The 17234-nt window shown below is 39.7% G+C and overlaps 1 protein-coding gene across 1 annotated transcript in view; it reads left to right on the forward strand.

The window, feature by feature from the left end:
* Positions 1 to 17234, forward strand: part of pcsk5b (proprotein convertase subtilisin/kexin type 5b) — a 111263-nt gene that overhangs the window by 89226 nt on the left and 4803 nt on the right. The window contains exons 22-36 of the mRNA XM_015039024.1: positions 721 to 857; positions 4293 to 4493; positions 5417 to 5485; positions 10886 to 10946; positions 11032 to 11177; positions 11359 to 11565; positions 11715 to 11798; positions 12712 to 12898; positions 13003 to 13217; positions 14523 to 14765; positions 14919 to 15152; positions 15228 to 15408; positions 15485 to 15702; positions 15998 to 16098; positions 16668 to 16872. Coding sequence (XP_014894510.1) covers positions 721 to 857; positions 4293 to 4493; positions 5417 to 5485; positions 10886 to 10946; positions 11032 to 11177; positions 11359 to 11565; positions 11715 to 11798; positions 12712 to 12898; positions 13003 to 13217; positions 14523 to 14765; positions 14919 to 15152; positions 15228 to 15408; positions 15485 to 15702; positions 15998 to 16098; positions 16668 to 16872 — 2489 coding nt within the window. The remainder of the gene's footprint in view (positions 1 to 720; positions 858 to 4292; positions 4494 to 5416; positions 5486 to 10885; positions 10947 to 11031; positions 11178 to 11358; positions 11566 to 11714; positions 11799 to 12711; positions 12899 to 13002; positions 13218 to 14522; positions 14766 to 14918; positions 15153 to 15227; positions 15409 to 15484; positions 15703 to 15997; positions 16099 to 16667; positions 16873 to 17234) is intronic.

Below are 17234 nucleotides of genomic sequence, written 5' to 3' on the forward strand. Positions count from 1 at the left end.
CACACACACACACACACACACACACACACACACACACACACACACACACACACACACACACACACACACACACACACACACACACACACAAAAAAAAACTATTTAAGGTCTTGGACTCAGCCAGCCAGAGTTTGGATCTGAACCCAGCGGAGCTTCTCCAGAGAGAGCTAAAATTCACTCAGGACTGATTCTGCCAAAAAGAAACAGAAAAACCTCCAAGACAAAGGTATGCCAAGCTTGTGGTATCTTTCCCAAGAAACCTCCAGGCAGCCAAACACTCTTCAGCCAAGTACAAAGAGAAGTTCTTCAATAATTATGTAAAGAGGCATATTCTATGTACAAAGTGTTACAAAACACTCTATTAAAACTACTTTTTGTGAGTCCCTTCGCACTGCTGCGTGTAAATTAATGAAGGAATAAAAACCGACTGGATCCATGCTGAGACGAACCTGAAACAAAACAAAACGTGGAACATTTTCCATCTGCACTGTTCATTTAAAAAGATGTAAGCTAATACAGCCGAAGTGGCGCAAACATCGCATTGCAAATCCAACCACTGCAGCGAAAGCAGAGTTGATGCTTTTATAAATCAGACGTGAATTCACAGATGGGTGGGTTCAGATGTTGTGAAATTCTGCTCATTTCCAAGGATAAATGCAGCTTCTTAATGCACAGTGTGTTTATGTTTCAGCTGTAGCTCTGCTTCATACGTCCATGCAGGCTCTTTGAAGACGGCCGTTGTGTCATCGGCTGCCAGGAGGGACGCTATGTCCTGGGGAAGCAGTGTCTTCCCTGTCATCTCACCTGCAAGACGTGCACTGCTGAGGGTCCAGATAGCTGCACCAGCTGTGACACAGGTACACACTTCCACAGTGTATGATACATTCAAATTGTTCTGTTTTGTTTCCTTGTGGTGAAAATAGAAAAAAGAAATATTTGCAGGTGCCAAAGTAAAAATATTTTCTTTTCTTTTTTTTTTTTCTCATTATCTCTGCAAGTTGAATGTGTCTTAATTTAACTGGCTTGTAGCGGCACAGAAGTGTATTTACACTGGAAGCAGCGATGAGTGGTTTTTGTTTCCAGAGCTGCAGATACCGACCCTGATGTTCTGTGTCACTGCTACAGCCGAGAACAGGAATATCAGCTGCAAGCAAAAATGAGTCACCAGGTGTTTCTGTATCACAAGCGAGCATTATTAGCACAGCTAGCTACAAACAGGAAGTTAGAAAAGTATCACCCCTTCCTCCATTTGAGTTAATTATTGATCTCTGAAATGTTTTAGAAATCATTGAGGAAGATAATTACTAGAGTTGGTGTATTGACTAGCAAGTGATTCACAGGGTATTGATTTAGCTTTGGTATTTATTAGCTGCTGGGTGAAAATTTCTCAATGTGCTGCCTGTGATTGTAGACTCTGAACATATGGAGTTGTGACTAAACCTCACAAAACATTTTCATACCACTTTCCCACTTGTGACCACAAACTTCAATCTATTTCATGGAGGTTTTGTGGGACAAAACCCCAATACAAAGTAATACAGAACTGGAGAGAAATGAAAAATTACACATTGTATTAAAGAGGCTTTACAGAAAAAAAAAAATCTTCAAAGTCTCACCCCCATCACTTTAAATACCCAAATACAAAACAGTTTCTTCTTGAAAATCAGGGAACACACCAGACATGTCAGTAAGGGCTTTTGCACATCTGCAGAGTGTTCATCAATCTATCATCTGAAATGGAAAAGTTTGGTGGAACTACAAGCCTAACCAAACCTATCAACACAAACTGCGCTAGGAAATAAAAACATCAGAGAGGAATCAGAGAAGCTGGGAAGCTGCGGAGGAAGCTTTTCTTCAGCAGGGATATGGAAGCTCTTAACAGGAAGACAGATCGGAAACTCCTGCATGAAAACCTCTGAGGCTTACGAAAGGCTTGAGAAATTCACCTTTCAGCAAGAAAGTCGGCCTAAGAACGTCCAGAGCTGCAGCGAAATGGTTCGGCTCAAAGCATGTTCATGCATTAGAATGGGCCCAGATCTAAATATTGATGAGAGTACGTGAAAAATGTTAAAGCTTGCATGATTTCCCACCACTTCCTATCTATCTACTACTTTACTTTGTTTTTCACCTAAGATTGCAATAACATCCACAGACGTTTGCAGATTTCACCTGAGAAAATGTGAAAAACTCAAGGGCTCTGAAATTGTTGGCAAGGCTCTGCAGCTCTGACTGCTGACTGGAGCAAATGTGCTTTTAGACCAAGCTAAGGCTCATTTGTGTCAGACATCCCCAATTAATCTTCTGAAAGTAAATGGATCTAATTAAGTTATAATGTTGCTGTTGATAGATGTGTTTTAGAAAGGGAGAACCAGTCTTTGTATGATCCATCCTGATGTCTTCGCTGTCACGGTGTCCATTTATCTTTTTCCTCGCTCCTCAAAATGAAACCCACCCCGGTGTTAAGTGCTGTCATCCTCTGAATCTGAGCAGCTAATCCTCGCTCCTTTTTTTTTTTTTCTCATATTAATATAGATCTCAGACGTCATTAACAGACTGCAGCTGAAGAAATATTAGTCTGATGGTGGCAGGAGCAACTGTGTTTATCACACTGTTGCAGACGGTATTATGGCTGTCAGAATGAGAGTGTTTACGCTGGGGAGATACTGTTACGCACCTACACACACTTTGAGGTACCAGATGTCCAAGAAAAGAATTAACACCAGATTTTCTCGTCACACACACGTTCAATTAGCCGAAAAATTTGTCAGCCTATGTTTGAAAATGTGGTTCCGTTTAATTGCAAGTCTGTCTGAGGTTCAATGAGACATAACAATAACAGCAGGAACAGACCTTCTATCTGTCTCACCCGGCTTCTTTCTCAAAACAGCCTCTCTTATCTCAGACACACACACACACACACACACACACACACACACACACACACACACACACACACACACACACGCATGCACACGCACACTCAAGATATGAGCAAGATACGGAGGAGATTTTCTGATACTGACCTTTGATAGCGATGCTTTAGATCCCTGCTGTCACTTTTAAATGAGGGAGCATGACGGTAAACGAAACTGCAAATAAAAAACTTTCTAGACATAAAATTAAAGTAACACATGTAAAGTTTATTCATTGTCTTTAACACAAGATTTAACTAGAAACTACAATGTAAATATTTTGCTGTCTCCATGGAGTTTTCTTAACGATTGCTGTCTATTTAGCAGCAAACATCTTCCTGCCTGTCCTCCCTAGGCTCCCTAATGCTGTTGAAGAATAGAATAGAATAGAATAGAATAGAATAGAATAGAGTTATCTTTTATTGACCCTCAGTGGGAAAACTCAGGTGTACCAGCAGCGAGGTAATAGTCAGATGGAAGCACACAAGCACACATGAAGACAACCAGTGATAATAAAATAAAAAAATGTTATGGAGACTGTATCTATAAATTTAAATATACAACATGAAAACTTCAGATTCATGACAAACGGCTTGTGCAGATTCTAATAAATGTTCAGGTGGAAAAGGAGGATAATGTAAACAGTGATGTTATTCTCCATGTTGGTCTGTCACAGGGCTCTGCAACCTGAGACTCCAGAGCTGCAAGTGGCTCTTTGGACTGTCCACAATGTTGCCTATTAATGTTTTTGAAAATAAACAAATTCAGATTTTGGTAGTTTTTCCTCTTTTGTTATGGTATAATTGCGTTGAATTTCCGAAACAGAAGATTTGTTTTTGTGTGTGTGTGTTTCTGTGGGCAACTAAGTATTTTTTTTCTTCATCATTTTCCACAAATATCAACATCCCACAGAAGTCTTATTTTCTTTATTATTTTTTTAAACCTGCAAAAATAGAAATAAAGCTGTGATGCTTTGAAACTCACAAGAAAGATTTTGTAGTTGATGTTTATATTTGTTTTTTTTCCATAAAGTCATGTAACAGTTGTGGCTCTGAGTAAATGTCATTGAAGCCAAAAATGGCTTTTATAGATCTCTGGTCTATCACATGTAATCTACAAAAAAAAACTATCCATATTTGTGGTTGTGGGGTAGCAAATGATGAAAATATTTAAGAGTAATGAAGATCTCTGTTCGGCAGATGAGACTGCACATTCTTGAATGATACTTCACATTTAAGACAGTGGTTTCCTAAAACCTAAATTACTCTTAAACCTCCGTCAGCGAGTCTGTGTCTGTCTGCATGCCTGTGTTTTGCATCAGCTCCTTCTTCTCATGGAAACCCTCATCTCTTTTTTTTTTCTTCCCCCGTTTCAACCCAGACAGGGTGGGTGTACCCAGGTACCTGTTTCAGAATCAGTGTCGGGAAGCCTGTCCTGAGGGCTTCTTCTCCTCTGCAAGGATGTGTTGTGAGCCGTGTCCTGCAGAATGCGTCGTTTGTACTGCAGCAGACCGCTGCGTCCAGTGCAGCTCGGGATACAGGCTCAGAAATGGCCACTGTGTCCAACTGGAGTGCAGCACAGGTTAGAGACATGTGTTTGTTGCAGAACCTTAACATATTAAGGTTAACTATAGCGCAACTCTGAGAAATTTAGTCAGAAAAATAATAGTAATAATAAACAACATCACATCGTTGAATTAATCATTCATCATCATTCAACAATGATGCCTCGTATTTTACCTGCTTAGCAGCACAAAACAACAAAGCAAAGCAACTTTTGCACTTCATTTCTGTCTACCTACCTTGTATTTTATTTATTTTTTTTTTTTTAAATCTCTTAACGATGAACTGTCAGAGCGTTTGTTGTAGAGAAGTAGATTCTTCTCTCATTTTAAGTTTCACATCTGTGAAGCTCTCAGATGTTCCCAGCATGGTGTAAGTTATATGATTAGAGAGTTCATGCCATCTTTCTATCATCTTTGATATTCAACAAAGGGAAAAATGTTGGAAGCACAGTTGCTGGCGTGCCTTAATCTAGTCCATCTACCAAGGCCCACATGGTGCAGACCCCCCACCCCCTGCCGTTTTTTCTGATCTTAATCCTCATTTTTATCCTCTGAGAGATTGTGAAAGATGAACACCTCACAGTTTATATCAAAGCTTGAGATCAGCTGGGAATGGCAGTCAGGGGAGAACTGAGCGAAAGCTGGGACTTCTGCTTTTCGCAGTATTTAAGATAAGGAACGGAGGTGGAGCTTTCTGCACCAGAGGGTCTGAAATGAACATGGATTCCAGCAATGAGAGTTTGCATCACTACAGTAGATCTGCAACTATGTTGTCTTTAATTTTCATTCTCCTGTGGCATTTTGATTCGCTTTATTCGATTTGGACAAAATTGAATGTTTGGAAAAAGTTAAAAGTCGCAAAAGTGCTTTTCAAGAAACGAGAACTGAAATCCGTTTAGTATTTTATTCCTTATATCAGTTCTCTTGTATTTTCTTTCAGATGAGGCTTCAGACGATGATCAGCAGGACTGTCTTCCCTGTGATGAGGGCTGCAAGAAATGCAAGCGCAGTAAGTAGACTGCGTCTGTCTCTCTCTTTTTTTTTTTTTTTTTTTTTTTTTACTTCCCTGTCATACGTCACCAACTTAAACAGATGTTGTCCATTTAGAACCAGGAGGAACCAGAATGAAAGTGTGTATCCTCGGTAAAACATGCTGCAACTTGATCAACCATCAGCAAAACTTTAAGCCGCTGCAACTTGATGTTGTGATCCGCTGGATTTTACTCTGCTCAGCATCATTGTGTAATTGACACAAAGCATGAATCTTGTATGAAAAGAAAAAATATGAGATTGTAAACAACGATTTGCACAAAACCCACCAATTGTGGTGTACATGAAGGCACAGTAAGATTTATTAAAAGTCGGGGCTTCCAGTTAGTATTTAGTACCATGTATTCCCCCTTTTGAATTTTCCACATTTTGTTATGTTACAACCACAAACTTCTAAGCGTTTCATGGGATTTGTTTTCGTCATTTAAAACATTACAGCTTCAAGCGTGTCGCTACTATCTGTCCACACACATCTGCAGTCTGGATTTTTTTTTTTTTGTTTGCTAATTTGTTGTTGCAAAACAGCTCAAGCTCAGACAGATTAGATGGAGAGAAACTAGAAACAGCAGTTTCCAAGTCTTGCCACAGATTCCCAATTGAATTTAGGCCTGGAGTTAAAAAAAAAACAAAAAACAAAAACACACACACACACACACATTCTGACAAATGGATATGCTGTAACCAAACCTGTATGTTTATGGACCCAAGCCCAAATCTTTTGGCCTTTTTGAGCCCCATCTATTTAAAGCAGTTTTGCTCCCGCTGAAGATGGGAAGGGCGTGTTCAGATTGAGCTGCAGCCTTTATTTTGATGACTAATTTTTAATTTTTGTCTCATCTGACCAGAGAACCTTCTTCTACATGCTTGCTGTGTCCTCTGACTTGTGGCAAGTTTGAAACATGGTTTCGTATGTTCTTTATTTTCAACAGTGACGTTTTTCCTGCTCCTCCAAATGTGTGGAGTGAAATGTAATAGTAATATATAGTAGTTGTCCTGCTGTAATTTTTTAAATCGTGGATAATGAAAGAATTTGTTGTTTACTTTGCAAGACTGTGAGTTGCATTTATAAACGATGCGACTGATTTCTGCTCCTCACCCTCTACATGAGACACTTACTTTGAAATACAACTTGTTCTCAAAGTGAGTTCAGGGTTGAGATTGCGTGGATGTTGGGCAGCTCGTAGTCAGGGTGACAAAGTTGGTTGTTGTTTCATCCTGACGCTCTGTTAGTTACACTCTAACTCTAACGCCATGTTAGATATACAGTCTGCAATGCCACAGAAAGACAAACCTTCTTCCTCTTGGAGATGATTATCACATGCAGCTGAAAGTTGTTATTGTGAAGTGAACTCATCTGAGGCAGAGATGGGCTGTTATTATGTCATTATGTGTTTCGTCTGGAATATTGCTTCAGTCTGGCTGCCTGCTACCCATCACCTCCCCGCGCTGAATGTATCAGTCAGCAGAGGAGGGATTTAAGATGATCGGCGCTTCTGCTAAACATGATGCTGGAGGGTAAAAGTTAGGGCACCGGGTTAGAAATGTTGGTAAAATGCTTGTTAATGTTGAAGGTCCTGTGTGAGGAAAGACATTTTTATCCTTTTATGTAGCTTTTTTTTTTTTTAGATTGTAAGCCAAACTTAGATCTGATACTGCAATATTAGTCATAATGTCATTTTTTTTTTTTTTCATATTTTGCAATGTTACAATCTCAAATGTGAATGTACTTAATTGTGGTTTGGTCTTTTAGACCTTCACATGGTTGTGAAGTGGAAGGAAAATGATTGTGTCTTAAATAAAAACATTAAAGTTTTGTAGTTTTGACTCAGTCCTACAGAGTCAAAGTTACTACATACAGCTGCAATTTCAGACCTTTGTTGTGTCTCCACCAGCTTCGAACATCCAGAGATGGAAATTTTTGCTCTTTGATTTTTTTTAAACTCGCTCAAGCTCAGTCAGATTTCATTTTATGTAGGGGTACGTTGACCCTGCGGCAAATTTTTTAAAATAAATAATTTTTCTTCCATTTCACAGCTTTGCAAAACTTTGTGCTTATCCATCACATAAAAGTGAAATATAAGACATTGAAGTTTATTGTTTAAAAAATATAAAAAGAAATTCATATTTTTAACTCTAAGTCTTGCATAAGGTCACGGAGATGTTGTGGAATAATTGCATGTTTAGGCTTCATGTTAGATCTGTAAGGGTTAATGTTGAAGTAATACCATCTGTGGATCTGTTTGTTATACAAGGCTTTCTTTTGTATCTATCATAGTCCCTTTAATCCTCCAAACATACTAATCATTCTTTCCAAACCACATGCTAGAGGTTTGGAAATCTTCTAGAAACACAATGTTTTCATGTTTTTCTGGTGCTGAGTGTACTTCCAGGATCATCTCTGGGGTCACTTTCCTGTCTTATTCAAAGGATAAAGAATCTTATCTTGGTTTTCTCCTCCTCAGCACATGTCTGCTTGATTAAAAAAAAAAAAAGTTTCTAAGCGTTACTGCTGATGCATCTCTTTTCATCTAGTCTGATGTCAAAACAGAAGATAAATCTGAAACTTGGACCTCCCTCTGTGAGCATATTGTGCAGCTCAGGTATGCAGAGGAAGATTTTGGGGATATTGGACAAAAATAATTTCTATGCGGCTTCTAGTACTTTTTTTTTTTTTCTAGGATGTGAATTCCTGTATCTAAGGAACAATGGCGGCCGCTAAAAGAACAGATAGATGCGTAAAGGAAGTGGCCTTCAAATTTCTAAGACTCGAAAAGAGAATATTTTCTCGATTGGACTAAAAGTGTGAGAGATCCCTCTTTACCGTCGCTGTTAAAAGACAAAGTGAGGGAGTATCTCCTGGAAGACGCCCTCCAGCAGAGCTGCACGGGCTTGCAGAGTGAATGCCAAGTAGAAGTGAAGGCAACATGTGGAGACCCAGCACCTTTACTGAGTCACTCTGATAAGGCTCTTTATAGTCCGCATTCTCCAAATCACGTCCTTATATTCATCCCTTCCTTTTTTTAACGTCGGTATTGTTCGATATTTTTGCACAGCCAGCTCGGTGCTCACTTTGACTCACTTTTCACCACATTTTTCATTTATCCCCTTTCTTTCCCTGACAGTCGCAGAATGCCAGATCAACCAGCTGACGTGATAAGTTTAGGCACCACATTCATCAGTCATCTCCCTAGATTGCACTGCCTTTCACTTTTAATCGAACTGAAGCACCTTAAAGTGATTGTGTGCGCTCACATCACACATGCCTCTTAATTGCTGACATGATGTGCAGCTTTTCAATGCACTTAGGGGCAAAAAAAAAAAAAAAAATAGAAAATGTGAGTGCTTGCACATTCCACAAGTCAATACCTCAGGATGTGTACGGCAGCTGAAATCCTCCCCTCCTCCTGCTTTGCACCGTTAATATTTATGCGGGCGCTATTTTCTCCCTCTCATAGACACAGCCTGCAGGCACGATTTCCGGCTCCTCACCCGAGTATTTCTCCTATACCGCCGTCCCCTCCCGCCTTCCCCTTCTCCCAGTCTTTCTATCCCTGTATGAGTAATTGCTTTCACAGGTTGTGGCTTGTTGACGGCATTGAAGTGCAAACTGGTGCAGTGTTAAGTTGAGGGTGCTGGAAGGAGACAGAAAGAGGAATGGGATGTGGGGGTTGCGGAGGGTTTTTCTTGAGAGGATTAATGCCCCAAGGGAAGATCTGCAGGCGCGTCTTTTTAAGCCGTCCTTTACCTCCTCTCCCTGCCTGTCTGATCCTTTATTTCTTTTTTCTTTTACCCACACTGCTCACTCTCTCCGTCCTTGAAGATGTTGTGACATTGTTGCATCCGGAGGTGACAGTCAGGGTCCTCCGGAGTTACCAGCTGAATGGTTTTGATAGACAGCTCAGATTAATTAGTTTGAGGGGGGGAAAATGACCTCACTCTCTGGTCTTTGTAGAAAATCAACCTCTCACGAACTCACTTGAAATGATTATTGGGGTCTGCTATAATGTTCCAGTTTGTTTGTATTATCCCTGGTAATACAGACCAGGGTGTTAACAGAATTGTGGCAATACTTAAATATAACCTTTAATGTAGCATAATCTCACCCTGGACATTTTTTAAAATCCAGCTTTTAATTTGAGCATTCATTTTAAGTTGGGTGAAATCCCTTTTTAACTTTATTTATTTATTTATTTATTTATTTATTTATTTTGAAGGCTTAATTCAAATCGATTCAGTTAATTTTTATTAAAGCACCAACACTTTACAAGATCAAACCTCTTTAAAAACATCTGGAAACGGATCAATCCAAACATGCACACAGATGCAAAAATGTTTGATTTATTATTAATATTATTATTATGATCACACTCGGGTGATGACGGAATAAAGCAGATCTATGCATCGTACTCTACGGTAACCTGATGCGTGAGATTAGAGTGCCACCTGCTGGTGTTAACAGAAACTGCTTTTAGAACAGCGCTCTTCAACCTCTTCAGAGTCTTTTTGACCAATTTCACATCTGAATTTGTCTCCAATCAGAAAACACATTCAAATTAGTTCATTTTGTTTCTATGTAAAGATGGAAGGGCAGAAGATAAGAATGATCCCAGTATAACGATTTTGTTTTCGTCTTCCTTCATATCAAATTAACATTACCATTAATTACAATAGGATTTTTCTTATTTCAAACATTTAATTGTTTTACTGTTTCAATCCATCAAAAGTAAAAAAAAAAAAAATCACCGAAGACGTAAGAAATAATTTAATTAAAAAGAATGTAAGATGTATATGTTTTTTTTATTTTCATGGTAAAGAGTTTTTACTAAAAATAGTTTTTCCCTATTTTTGTACCAACCTTTTGGCTGCCTGATGATGTTGTAACTTCTAATGTGTGTTTCTCTCAGCAGTTTTGCTCAAAATAATTTCGTAGCTGTACCAGAAATCTGAAAGCCAATAAAACTAATTATAAGACAGTTTCGGGTTTAAATCAATAGTTAATCTGATTTGTGTTTTAAAAGGATTCTTGTAGGAACTTGATGACTAACCTTTTGAGTTTACTGCCGCTGGTCTGCTGCGTTTACCCTCAGCTATTGTTAAGTCATATTATTGGTGCTGCAGTCACATCTTTTACAAAGCTGAATAAACTTTGTTTTAAAGCTTTACTGCGCCTACATTTTAGAGTCGTTCCTTCATGCACTTATTGGATGACATGAGACGGGAAAATCATTATTATTTTCTGCTCTCTTTAAAAATAAAAGAAGATTGTTTGATTTCACTCCATTGTTGGTCAAAGTTGCATAAGACGGGCTGAGAAGACGCCGACTGCGAATCTGTTTTTACAATTTCTCGTAATTTCCAGATGATTCGGGAGATCAGAAGCAGAAAACTGCCTGCCTGGAATGTGAAGATGGATACTATCTGTGAGTATCTTCGGATCGCTGCTTCATCACCGACGTCCAGCTCCAAGCTCTCGGACCGACGCCGAACTTCCCGTGCTGGCTGCAGGTTTGGCGCCGACTGCCATCAGTCCTGTCCGGATCGGACCTTCGAAGTGAAGGAGACCATGACGTGTTCTTCGTGTGAAGACCCAGTCTGCGGCGTCTGTGACCAGTCCCAGTGCTACTTGTGTGAAGACGGATTCTACGTCTCTGGTAACATCAGAAAAACACGTATCTATTGTATTTCCTTGTTACTTTTTATTGATTATTTTTATTCATTTTAAGTGTTGTAGTCACCAGCTGTTGAATGAATCTCAACCCTAAATGTTGGACTTAGCGAAGCAAAATGTATTTTATGTGGTGCAGATAAATGTATCCTCACTTGTGCGTACAGATGGAGAGTGTGTGGATCACTGCCAGGAAGGATTCTTTGTGCATAAGGAAAGCCAGGAATGTGAACCTTGTCACAAAGACTGTCGCTCCTGTGGAGGGCCCAGATCTGACGACTGCGACTCCTGTGAAGACGACTTCACTCTGAAAGATGGGCAGTGTCTCGACAGGAAGCAGCTCACTACTTGTCCCGAGAGACAGTTCAAAACCAGTGCGTCTGATTGTTAATAGTTCCTCGTTATACTAAATAATATTCAAAATCCAGTCACTTTGAAATATGAATCTGCTATTAGCTTTGTTCTTCAAACCAAAATGAACTTTGAAATGATTACTCTGCTTTCTGTTCTCTGTTTGCATCAGATCAAGGCAAATGTGAACGGTGTCACTCCTCCTGTAAGAACTGCTTTGCTGCAGGGAAGGAAAACTGCAGCAGCTGCAACTCTGGTAAACCAACCGGACACGCTTTTTCTATCCATCAAAAACCTTGTTAGGACTGAGCAACATGGCTTAAGAATAAAATCTTATTTCTTTTTCTTTTGTGCAAAATCTGACTTCCGATTTTCTTGCTTTCTTTTCTTGAAAAGAAATATGTTACAGAAATGTTTTCAAATAAGGGCTTTTACTTCAGTCATTCCTTCTGTAGCCTGGCCTCTATTCAAAGTCCAAATAAGTAGAAGCTGCCAAATGAGAACAAAGGCCCTCGGTGGGCTGACATCACCTGGAACTACAGAAACCAAGGAGTGAATTGGTGAAAAAACCCCAAAAAAACCAAATCCAAATTTTCCGAAAAAGTAAACTTTAAAAACTGAAAGTACCTTCCAAATGAAGGAAAACATCCTGGGATGTTCAGGAACCGCCAGGACTCCAGCTCCTCATGCTCTCTGTAGTCCCACTTCCCTTCTTGGGAAACGTTTTATGGTCAAACCACACAAAGATTGAGTTATTTGACCACACTTATGAGCCAAATGTAAACCACACTATGTAAAAGCTTTTAAACCAAGCCTTGTGGTCATTCCATCTAGTTTGCTGCAATGCAGTGCAGATGACTGAGTCGTGTGTATTTCCTTAGCTTCACGTCGGACGATTAGCTGGATGGCAGAAACGTGGACACAGTGCTGTAATCCAATGGGAAAACACAAACAATCATCTGAACTGATTTTGGAAAGGACAAAGCAAGCAAACATTAACCTTTTTAATGAACTTTATACATATCTATAATTCAATAGGTTTTTAGTGTTCCCATGATGGGTTAGTACAAACTTGTGTATTTTCCAATGTTTCTCTTGCAAACATGCTGGTGTATCAATATCCTCTTTTGTGTGATTGACATAATTTGTGTTTTTATCTTTGCCTTTAGAACACTTTTTGACTCTGAATCATACTTGCGTGTCTCATTGTCCATCTGAGACATTTGGCAACAAGACATCTGGCCAGTGTGATCCCTGCCTGAGCGGGTGTGTCGTGTGTCAGGAAGCCCAAGCCTGTCAGCGATGTCGTACAGGACTTTATCTGCAAAATGGAACCTGCGTGGTGGAGTGTCTGAGGTGCCCTCCCTGTCTTCTCCTTTTTTACTACTTGCACAAATCGCCCGGCACGTAGCTCCTAGCAGTCACTCAGACGTTTGGGCCTCTCTCTGCCTCGTCCTCAGAGGGTTCCCACAGGGTGAAGAATGCCACCAATGTGCCCCGGAGTGTGGATCCTGCAAAGAGCGTCCTTCCAACTGTTTGAGCTGTGAGAGAGGCTTTCTGTTGCTGGACAACTCCTGCTTGTCCTCCTGTCCAGAGGGCTACTATGACAACAGCAAAGAGTGCCTGCGCTGCCCACAGCACTGTAGCGAGTGCAGTCAGGACGGCCTCTGCAAGAGTAAGCAGGAATGGAGGATGTGGTGAAAAGGATTACAGACATGCTGATTTGAAAGGGATTTACTTTAGAGCTGAATAGTCGAAAAGAGGAAGCTTATAGAAAGAAGGTGAAAGAGAAAAAAACAGGAAATTTAGATACTTCTCTGTCTGCTTTCTCAACAGCAGAGAATCTAAATTGAGAAAACACGAACACAGCTAAATGAAAACATGAAGTAGGAACAATGGAAGGACAGTGCTGCTTGTTATTAGTTTCCAAGTTCTGCAGATGCTTAGAGTGAAGAGAAAATTGCATTTTCAATGGATTATCTAAGATTCTGTTTGAAGTAATAAAAAAAATGAATTGGGGAAAAAAAACCTTTGTATTTCAATATAACATGGAACAAATGGAGAACAATCAAAAATTATCTTTCTGACAAATCTTTCTAAAAAAAAAACAAAAAAACCAGCAAAATAAAAACAATAACAAAAACAAAATTTACTTTTAAAAAAATGATTTGTGTCTACATGGGAATAAGTGCATCATTTTTAAAAGAAATAACTGATTGTATTAAAAACTTTATATACAAATAAAACCCAAAAAACTGAAAAATCAAAAAATATCAGTCATCTTTAAAGAAACAAGTTAACAATTTGTATCAAATTAGAATGTATGACATGTTATTTAAACCTGTTTAGATTGGATTGATTTTATATTTCTCCATAGAAATTGAAAGTAAAATGATAACATGGCTAAAGTCACTGGAACAGAATATTAAGTTGTAAATCTCACAGGCAATCATAGTGTTACTTTATAAGATTTAAGTTATTTTACAAATATTTGCTTTAGATTTTTAAAAATTTGATATTTTTTGCTATTTCTTTATAATTACATAAAATTGAATAATTGTAATTAATTAATTGAATTACGCTGTTCCAACGAAGACCACAACAATTTTGGGTCAATGTGGTCAGAATTTGATTAAACCAAAAAAAGTAGTTGCTTGCTTTGTAATGTAGACCATTATTAAAAGTTGATGTAATTAGATTAGCTAACTCTTTTTTTTCTTTTTTTTTTAGCTATTAAAAAAACATTTATGATGTGACCTGATCTGACCCTTCAAAAAAAGATGAGGGATTTAAAAGAGGCTAAAAAAATGTTGGTAACTGTGTTGTTTTTGGTAAATCATGGTAATTCATTTTGCTAAACTAAATGAGTGAACTGGAAAAATAGATTTCAAATTTCTTTAATAAACCACCTGAACATTACTGTCCCGTGTTTCGTTACATCAACTTGTGCTTATTGCATGATTTATCTTCTCTGTTTCAGAATGTGCAGATTCTTACGTCCTTTACGAGGCTGAGTGTGTGGACGAGTGTCCCAAAGGTTACTTCAACAATGAGCAGGAGCAAGAGTGCATGCAGTGTCATGCCGACTGTGCTTCATGTGACGGACCCGACGACAAAGACTGCAACGTGTGTCGCAACCCTAAAGCGGTCCGATACGATGGAGAATGTCTGGCCAGGTGTCCAAGCAACACCTACCATGATGAGAACAACAATGAATGCACAGGTAGGGAAGGTGGAGACTTATCCCATGATAAAAGTAATAATGTATGAAAAAAAAGCTAAAATTATAGTTTTCCCCTCCACAAAGTTTCCCACGAGTTTTCTTGGATACAGCTGACTCCTTCTGGAAGGTCCTAATGGCTTCTTCTTCCTGCAGCTTGTGACAAGTCGTGTCTGACCTGCTCTGGCCATGAACCCACTGACTGCCTCAGCTGTGACGCCAACAGACGCGTGGATGAGAGCGGAGGCTGTGTGTGGAGCAGTCAGTGCACCATGGACTCGTACGTGGACCTGAACGGTGATTGCCAGCGGTGCCACACGCAGTGCCGCCGCTGTGACGGTCCAGGCAAAGACCACTGCCTCAGCTGCAACGAGTCGCACCTCCTGCTGAGTGAGTCGCCGTGATGTCCGTCTGGATGCATTCGGCGTAGGAAACTTTTAACATCTCTGTGGCTGCGCCCTTTAGACGGCACCTGTGTGAAGAAGTGTCCGGTGGGCTATTACGTCGAAGACAAAGTTGATCCTGCGTGTGAACGGTGCCACCCGAGCTGCGAGTCCTGCTTTGGTCATCACAGTCAACACTGCAAAACCTGCAAACCAGGATTTTTCAAACAGGCCAGCAGCTGTGTTGAAACCTGCTCTGAGAGGTTTGAAAACATAAAAAAAAAAAACTTTCCTGATCGCTGTAATGTACCCTACATGCTTATCCTCCTTCAATTTCAGCCACTTTGGCAACAAGACCACCATGCTTTGTGAGCGATGTGACCCCTCCTGCAACCAGTGTGTGGGCAGTGGCAACACATACTGTCTGAACTGCAGGGAGGGCTATGTGTTCATGAGGCCGTGGGGGCAATGCCTGAAGAGCTGCCCTCCAGGTTATTACAAAGATATCTGGTCCACAGACTGTCACAAGTGTCACCCCACCTGCAAGACCTGCAATGGTAAAGAAAAGCTGCCGTGGCTTTCTGATGCTCTGTGGTTTTCATCTCTTCTTCCTGTGCTTCAAGAGGCGCGGTGAGAGATAAACCATAGACACATCAGTATTTGCTGAAATGATCTCTCTGTAGAGATGATTGGTTTCAGATGAAACATCTTCATCAGGCCTCTGTTTAAACTGAGAATGGATGCTGAAACAGTTATAAGATTTTGATAAGATGTGCTTATTTATTTATTTTTTAAAATTATGGTTCATGTGTCAAAGATATTGTGCTCCATGTAATTTCTCTGTTCCTCCAGGTGAGGGCGCTTTGTCCTGTTTGTCCTGTTATGATGGCTTCACCTTTGAGGGTGGATTCTGTGACAACCCCTGTTTCATAGGCTCCTACCCGGCCTCTAAGGTAACAGAAAAAACACACAACACTAACAAACAAAATTATAAACACGGAAACACGACAAGCAATTAAGAGATTTGACTCAATTCAATAAATTAATAAAATGTGAACTAAACAGGAGCAAGTTTCATAAGAAGATAATATTTATCCTCTATATTTATCCTCGTATTGTCACATGTCCGCTGTAGATCTCTCTAGAGTTATCATTTCAGTTCAAAGCACATTAGATTTAATCATCTCTTGTCTCTTGGTTTAAGTGGACGGCCATGTCTTGGTAAGCCTGTAATGGTCTACATCCCTGTGTTTATGCTGAGATTAAATATCGCACACTCTGAATCTGTTTAATAATTAGCTGTCTTCAGAAGAGAGTTGGTAGTGCCCCGTTTTACTAATGCAATAATTTAACAAACCAGAAACAACCCTTGTTTAACTTTTGGCTTTAGCAGCTGGAATAATAAATAATATGTCACAGTTACGTAATATTGTACTTAATATTACGCTTGTGAAATTGTTAGGAAATAAATCTAAAAGCAAAACAAAAGCTATAGATGTGGGCTAATTTTTTTCCCCTTCAGGATTTGAAGCGTGATGACCCACAATGCAGACATTGTGACCAATCGTGTGAGGGCTGCTGGGGCCCCAGCATGTGGCAGTGCACCGTCTGCCACCCGAGCCACATCCTGGCCGACGACGGCCGCTGCTTGAGCTGCTGTGGAAAGAAGACGCCACGCGACGATCAACCAATACCCAGAGAGTGCTGCGACTGCGAGGCATCATACAGTAAACAAGAACACACATCAACCATCAGGCCTCTATGGTCATCTCATCAATAGAAATGTCTTCCCTGGATTTATGAATAGAAACATTTTTAATCATAAACTAGATTTTTTGAGTGGAAATCATGTTGCACCTGTAACATGATTTCCACTTGCAGTGCTTTTTACAACTTAATGTATTCATTTAAAAAGTTTTTCCAAGAGAGTGTTTTAAGTTTTACTTCACAACAAAACAGCAGTTTGCAATGTTAATAAGTAACAATAAGAAACCTGATACTTCCCAACAAAGCTAACAGGTTTTACTTGACAGAAGCCTGAATCTTTCTGTTAAGACAAAACTGAAAGTTTTGTGTCTGTTGTGCTGTT

Source organism: Poecilia latipinna, unplaced genomic scaffold (assembly GCF_001443285.1).
Source record: "Poecilia latipinna isolate Pla-1442-1.1 unplaced genomic scaffold, P_latipinna-1.0 Scaffold460, whole genome shotgun sequence".
NCBI lineage: Eukaryota > Metazoa > Chordata > Actinopteri > Cyprinodontiformes > Poeciliidae > Poecilia > Poecilia latipinna.